This window comes from Callospermophilus lateralis, chromosome 3, assembly GCF_048772815.1.
Source record: "Callospermophilus lateralis isolate mCalLat2 chromosome 3, mCalLat2.hap1, whole genome shotgun sequence".
Lineage (NCBI taxonomy): Eukaryota > Metazoa > Chordata > Mammalia > Rodentia > Sciuridae > Callospermophilus > Callospermophilus lateralis.
In genome coordinates, this window is record NC_135307.1 from 33,767,960 (window position 1) to 33,775,726 (window position 7,767).

A 7,767-nucleotide genomic window follows, 5' to 3' on the forward strand; every position below is an offset into this window, starting at 1 on the left:
CACTTTGTCACAAGATGGCAGTAACATCCTTATTAAAACCTTATGTTCTCCAAGTTGAAGTCAATAGAAATAAATCCAGAGGATTCATTAGAGATACAAATTATTTTAGTCAAGATACCATATGTTAGCATCCATTAATTTTGGAAATCTATATTTCAGAGAGAGTTAACTTCAATTTGTAATATTTGGAAAATACTTTGAAATATACGGTTCCTTCTCTCTTCCCTCCCATCTTTTTTCTGCCTTCCTCATTCTTCTCTTCCTTTTTTTTCTTTCATGTTTTCATTTTAGTGCATGAAAACATTTCTTTTTTTTGTTTTTTTTTGTCCAACACTTTGATAGTATTTTATTTCAAACTCTGATCTCTACCTAGTGATTACAAAAGAATGTTGCCTATTAGCTCCCACAGTCTCTGCTGTGAAAAAAAGTATCAGATGTTTGTTCAGTGAAACATATTGTCTTTCATCTAGACTCAGAAGCTAGACATATGATTTTAAAAAGAAAAAGGGTCCATGGCTATGCATACTAGCCAATGACATGGGCCCAGCCATCAGACATGGTTGTAAGGATGAATCTGCTCAAAAGATCCAAGCAAGGCAGGAGGAAACAGGGGTGGTCTGAAAGAGATGGATGACTTCACAACGTCCAGCATCATCATCACCAGTGCTTTACCCCAAGAGTCATTTTTGTCGTCAGGCTAGCTGAGACCTATGGTCCTCTCTTTGTGCCTCTTCACATTTTCCCAAAGGTTCCAGCTGGGGGCCAGGAATCATCACTGTCTTTAGGATGGGCTGCTTAGGGGGCGCCCATGGGGGAACAATCTTGCCATGCATTCTCCAGCTCCTGTAGGGGTTCAGCAGGTGTTTTTGAAACACAATATACTCCAAGACATCCTTGGGCACATCTTCTTGTCCATACATCAATCGCCCAAACCGATCATAGATGGCTAGAGTCTGCTGTGTGTGCATGCGGACAGTAACCTGGCCATACATGTTGCTCTGGTTCACCAAACTTGAGCAGCGAACCTGCACCACCTGGGCCGGCTCTAAAGATTCCACGAAGCCCCAGCGGACAGTCTTATACTTGATGTCCCAGACCATATCCGGAAAACACTGTTCAGTTACCAAAGTGTGAAGCCAGTCATGGTCTGAGTTGTTTAGGCAAAGGTGAGCTTCTATGAAAAGATCCTTAGCTTTTTCAGGGAAGTCCTTTGTTTTAAAATTAGCATCAAATTCTTTTATCTTCCAGATTGGCAATTGTGATGCTGCATTTTTCTTCAATCGCTCAGTTCTCTGTTTCAGTCCTTCCTTTGAAAGAGATGACATTCGAGCATCACCCTCAAGAGGAACATAAGCATCAAAGATACCAGCTGTACAGGCCACATGTATGGGCCAGTCCAAACGTTCTGGGGGAATAAACAATCCGGCTTTCCGGGCATATTCTATAAACTCCTTTTCTCTTTTGTATTTCGGTTCATAAGCAGGAGGTGTGAAACATTTTTTAGTTCTTACTGGAACTACAGCTGTAGACTGAGTCATCAAGAGTGACTGCCGAGACCACCATCCCAAAGCTTTAGACAAGCAAGACAACCCCGAGGCACAGGGGCTGCTATTTTGTTCACACAAAAAGCCATGAAAACATTTCAAGTCAAACAAAACAGAGATGTGCAAGAAAAGGTTAATATTTTCACCATTCTTTTAATTCAACCCTCCAAAGTAACTAATATTCTCCATTTCTTTCTCTATAGTCATACATATATACATATACATGTGTGTATATATATATATACACACACACACACACACATATATATATACATACGTATACATATACATGTACATATATATATATATATATATATATATATATATATATATATATATATTGACCTTTAAATTAGTATCTGATCTTCTGTTTGGAGATAAAATTAGACAGCTGAAAACCTTTCCAACTCTTTCCTACTGTTACAAATAATGATTATGATAACAAGAACACCACCACAAACATACACAGTGTGTTCAAAACCCACTACCACTGCACCTCTGTTTTTACTTTCTCCTGTTTTGGGAAAAGAAACACTTAGTATGAAAAAATTGACTACTTCTGCCTTTGCTTTATGTTCCCATTTGTCTTCTCTGTTCTTTATATGCAATTCTGTTTTTTAATCTTCACCAGAATCGCTTGGATTAAAACCTGTGGGTTGGGCAGTTGGAAATGTTCACATGGGAAGAGAATCCTGCAAGGACCCCACAGCTGCTCCTGTGGAGGAAGCTGGAAGCCACCCCTTAGGTAAGCAGCTCCTCCCCTGTGTCCCCCTGGGCTTCACCAGGTGGAGCTTCCCTCCCTCCCTCACAGAGAGGGTTTGTCTTTTGCAGCTGCCAGGAGGTTGTGCCAGGCTGGTGGTGTCCTGCAGCCAATGTGGGGATTTTTTCTTTTTCATGCTTTCCTCCTAGTGGGAGGTAAGTCTGAACTTCATAGCAAACACAGCTGGCCGTTTTCAAGTAATTTTCTTCCAGCTAAATGATTGCAACTTCTAACTTTTGTAACAAAGAATCTTTCCCGCTAGACTTATGAGGATATTCCAATTATTATGGAATATTTAATAATAACTATTGCTGTTGCTACTTCTTTTATTGTTTCTATCCAAGCAATTCCCTTGTCAGTGGCAGCTTTTCTGTGACCACAGGAAAGCACCGTTTTTTGATAATCACGTGACTTCCAGGAGTGCTGTCCTGGTAACGGTCTTGGTACCCCTCACAGGTGCTGCAGGACAAAGTGTTGAGCAGCCCACTGAGCTGACCGCTGTGGAAGGAGCCTTCATCCAGGTCAACTGCACGTACCAGACTTCTGGGTTCAACGGGCTGTCCTGGTACCAGCAACATGAGGGTGGAGCACCCATGTTTCTGTCTTACAATGTTCTGGATGGTGTGGAGAGGAGAGGCCGATTTTCTACATTCCTTAGTCGGTCTGATGGGCACAGTTACCTTCTCCTGAGTGAGCTCCAGGTGCAGGACTCTGCCTCTTACGTGTGTGCTGTGAGAGACACAATGGTTATGAGGCCTCTGAGGCTGCACCAAAATCCAGAGGCCACAGCTGTGAGAAGTTGTGTTTCCTGTGTATGTCTGCTGTGAATCAGATCTTTGGAACTAGATATGAGGATCTGAGTTTGCCATTTTCTTTTTTTTATTTATTTTTTATTTGTAGATATTTATTTATCTTTATGTGGTGCTGAGGATCAAACCCAGTGCCTCACGTGTGCTAAGCAAGCTCTCTACTACTGAGCCACAACCCCAGCCCCTGAGTTTGCCACTTTCAAACCTGCTGGTAGCTTTATGCAAGTCACTTTTTTTCTATTTTTTTTTCTTATTTATAAAATGGGAATAATATTACTGCCTCATAGGGTTGTTATGATTAATGAATCTGTATATGTATATTTTCTGTGACTTAGAATAGCACAGGAAGATAGAGACTCTGATAGAGTTCTAGTGTTGAACTCTGTGTTATGTGGCAGGGTTCTGGTACACGATCTCAGTATTTCTCTACCCTTTGTTCATGGAAGAGGAATCCTGAAAACGATTTGTATCTTGTGGATCTCAGGAGGCAGCATGGCGTTTGTCTATGGGGCAGATTCTCTGTTCTGGAGGAATCCCTGTGGTGCTACCTATTTTCTTTGGGGAGATACTCAACTTTGGATACCAAAATGCAAATATTTCAGAATAAGATGTGAAGTATTCGGATTAATTATTTAAGGCTATCTTCATTACACATATTCTTGAAAAATAAATAGGATCTTAACATATTTTGGAAGTTTATATGTTACTAGAAGTGAGGTTTAGGGGCTTTATACTTGAGTATGGACATAATCAAGAGAATCTATAGATGGCTGGAAAAAAGAGTAAGCATAAGCAACATAGGGCAACTCAGGGTGGTGAAGGCATCACTAGGCAATTCCTATGACTAGGCAGAGTCAACAGCATTAGGAACAGTAAAAATCTGTAGTAAATTTTAACATTTTATTTTCCTGATTTGTAATTCCTTTATATCATCTTCAAATCTCTTTTTTTTCTAACATAATTCTTTAATACCAGAACAAAGTGAATACTATTCAAAACTCAAGACATTTTGGAATTTCAGCATAGTAACCTGAGAACAATTTTCTTCATATGTCATTATGTTGCCACAAAAACCATACTGTGATTACTAGTTGTTTCTATTTTGACATAAGATGCTATGCAGAACTTATGCAAGGCCAATAATTTCAAAACTAATGCTGACTTAGAACACCATGAAGGAGGTTCCCAGGAATAAGTTGCTGCCAAAAAGGAAAGATTAAGATTTAAGGCTGAATGGGAATGGCTATACCAGAAAGATACGGAATGTAAGAACTGGAATTATGAATCTGTAGTAACTATTTGTAGGAAGACAGAAAAAAGAAAAGGAAATGTACTTTAAAAGAAAAATGCAAAATTTAGTTAAAGGGAAACATAGAAATATCTGAGAAAATTTTAGAGCATGGAATTTGTAATTACCCTATTGGACAGACAGAATAAAAAATGTTCTACTGTTCTCCTAACGTCAATCTGTTGTCTTGAGAAATACATGTTATTAACAAGGAGACAGACAGGCTCAAAGCAGCACAGTTTATCACAGCTCTTTGCTCCTGTTAGAAACTAAAAGAACTAAGAGTTCTGTGTATGGAAGGTCAATATTATCTGAGATTATGGAGGACTTCCATATTTTTTTAAAAAAATTAGGCTAAAATCTTAAAAATGAAACAAGGAACCTTATTTTAAAAAATACATTCTTAAAAAAAAAACATTCTTGCAGCACTAGTGTTTCTTAATGATGCAAACCAGATAAAACAAAATCTCACCTCCCTCTTAAAAAAATTAAAACCACTCTCTATTCATTTGGATTTCGTTTACATTTCTGAAGAATTATTAGTTAAGTTACTCGATACCAAAATAGCTGTTTAAAGAATTCTTAAACTTCCTGCATGAAGTTTTCTCTCTCTGAAAACTGAAATAAAGGAACTGTTCCATTTATTAACTAAAACAAATACCTACTCTAGCACTTTCCCATTTCCAACTTGTCAATGTTTCCTGACTTCTAGATTAGTGAAGCCAAACAGTTGGGAAAGAAGATGGTCTATTCAATATTGTGAAAATTCCAACTATCTTTCTCTCTTTGTTAAAGTTGGCACAGAACTCTCAAAAATAAAATGCAAAAAATAATATGAATAGAAAATATGCCAACATAAAAAGAATGCCTTTGCTAATTTTGAAATGACTATGCTGTTCTTAATATAAGAATCTACTCACCAAATTTGGTTAAGCTTCTTGAGTCTCTAGATCTTTTATTAAATTACCATTCAACAGTTACTTATGTTTGTTTTTAAAGTATGCTATATATATTATGATTCTTGCTTTATCCAAGGGTTCCCCCCCTTTTTTTTTTAACATGACTGGCTTGGTTAACCAAACAGATGACCAGTTTAGACTATCTTCTGACATTTGGGATTAAAAATGTGATTTCTGTTGATGGGTTATTAAGTATGACCAAAGTTTTAAGATAAGCAACTTTTACAAATGACACAAAACTAGTCACAAATATACCCAAAATTACAACTCTCAACTGCCATATTTTCACCAATGCAAGCAGATAGTTGGAATTTTAAAAATAAGAAGTTGATTTTATTACAAATTTTAGATAAACACATTAGAAAATTGTTTTATTTGGACCCTTTAAAAAAGTATTAATTTCACCAAATCTAGAATACTGGCAGTGTAAAAGTCCTAAACTAACTTTAAAGCTAACAAATCAAAGGCACAGTATTAACACACTTAAAATAATTAGTGTTCACAAGACATTAGGAGGTGCCTTATAAATGAAGTGTTATTAACCTAGATTCAAAACTATCTAGAAATGACAATGGGGAATGAAGCCCTTGATTATTACAACCTAACAACTGTGAAACCAAGATGCTATTTTCCATAAGAAGAAACCTAAGAGTCATAACTCTATCAAAAATTCCAATTCCTAGACCTTAAAAATGAATGATTGATGAACATAGTTTCTAGACTTGATTAAAAAGATATAGGAAATCAAGAGGTACAAAACTGATGAAAAATGTACTTGAAATGTAGATTACACTACAGTAAATTACTATTCATGGCTCAAAATTAGGTCACTCAAGTTTTTAACCCCAAATTAATTTCAATGCTTTGACAAGTGATAATATGCTATTTTCATATATAAATTGCTAATATCCACTATTTGTCAAAAGGAGGCAACTGTTGTCTAGCACAATGTAATACCCACTTTCCAATGGTGTCTGTAAATAGTAACAAATTCTGAACCATAAGTTATAGAAATTAGTCACAAGAGTGCAAAAAGTCCTTGGAGAAAAGTAGCCCACCTAACAATTACAAATATAAAGAAACACTTTACAAAGTTTCATTACTATGAAGATGATTTCCTCTTTGTTCAAACTTTGCACAAATGAAGAATTTTTCTTTACTGCAGGAAACAAACTGTAAGTAACAGTGCATTTTTTAGGCATAAATAAGTATTTATGTCTGGTTCCAGTATAGTCAGGTTAATACATAAATACTTTAAAAACACAGAAGTTCACATTAGTGGAAAAACCCAAGTTTCTCACGTAATCATTCTTCAGTTAGGTCTTCGGTATTTCTTATTTCGAATACCTTGGTTAGTTCAGCTGTTTGGACTAACTTATTCTTACTCCCCGCATACATCATCTGTTGTTCAGGCTTACATCCAACAGGACTGGAGAAAATAAAGCACAGAGGATATGAAACTCTTCCATCATCATGTTGATATTTATAACTATATACAATGAAGCGAGGTTGTCGTTCTGGTAGTTCATCTTTAAGTTCATCTGGTGAAATGCCCTCAAGTTCCTCATCCAGTACCACCAGGCGTTTATCCTTGTCAATCTTCATTATAATGGCAGCATTGTTCGTTTCTTTGCGAAAACGAAACTTTCTCAGCTTTTCCACTAAATCTTCAGCAACATCACAAACCACCAAAGACTCGCTCATTTTCCTTCCGGCCGGCAGCAACCCCTCGCCTCATCTTCAAATCTCAATGAAGTTTGTTAAATGTTTTGGCCTACTTTAAACTAGATTTAGAGAACAAATGATTTCTGTGGAGGTTGTTTCCATAGGTGATAAAACTGATCACATAATAAAAATCTTATATTGTAGGTTGTTTGGATGTGAAAAGTTAGGAACACCCCAAGTTAACCCAAGGGATAGTTACTCTTGTGTTATATATAAAATTTTGAAATTGAAGATTAAATAAAGCCAGGCATGGTGGTGCATGCCTATAATCCAAACTGCTCCAGAGGCTGAGGCAGGAGGACCACAGGTTCAAAGCCAGCCTCAGCAACATAGCAAAACTCTGTCTAAAAAAAAAAAAAACAAACCCAAAAAGGATTGGTGATGTTGTTCAGTGGTTAAGCACTCCTGGATTCAATTTCTGGTACAAAAAAAATTTCTCTTTGGGTAAGTTGGGAGGGATTTTTCATTTAAAATATAAGATTGACTTTCAGATGGAATTTGAATGGGCATAAGTTGAAAATCAATCTGATAATATGGGTCAAGGCCATAAAGATTCATTTTACTTTTTTTAAAATTAATTTAATAACAAAAAAGAATTTTATTTAGAAGTTATTTGCTGAGAGCCACAAGTCTGTATGGCCCCTGGCATTTTGCCAACAGTATTGATTGACAGGCGAGGCAT

The 7,767-nt window shown here is 36.7% G+C and overlaps 1 protein-coding gene and 1 pseudogene across 1 annotated transcript; both read right to left on the reverse strand.

Moving 5' to 3' along the window:
• Positions 1 to 692: 692 nt before the first annotated feature.
• LOC143393727 (large ribosomal subunit protein mL45 pseudogene) lies at positions 693 to 2,882 on the reverse strand (annotated as a pseudogene).
• A 3,440-nt stretch (positions 2,883 to 6,322) lies between these two features.
• Positions 6,323 to 7,094, reverse strand: LOC143393728 (glia maturation factor beta). Its single transcript, XM_076848149.1, has one exon. The coding sequence runs from the start codon at positions 7,062 to 7,064 to the stop codon at positions 6,666 to 6,668; it is 399 nt and encodes a 132-aa protein (XP_076704264.1). The 5' UTR covers positions 7,065 to 7,094; the 3' UTR covers positions 6,323 to 6,665.
• Positions 7,095 to 7,767: the final 673 nt, after the last annotated feature.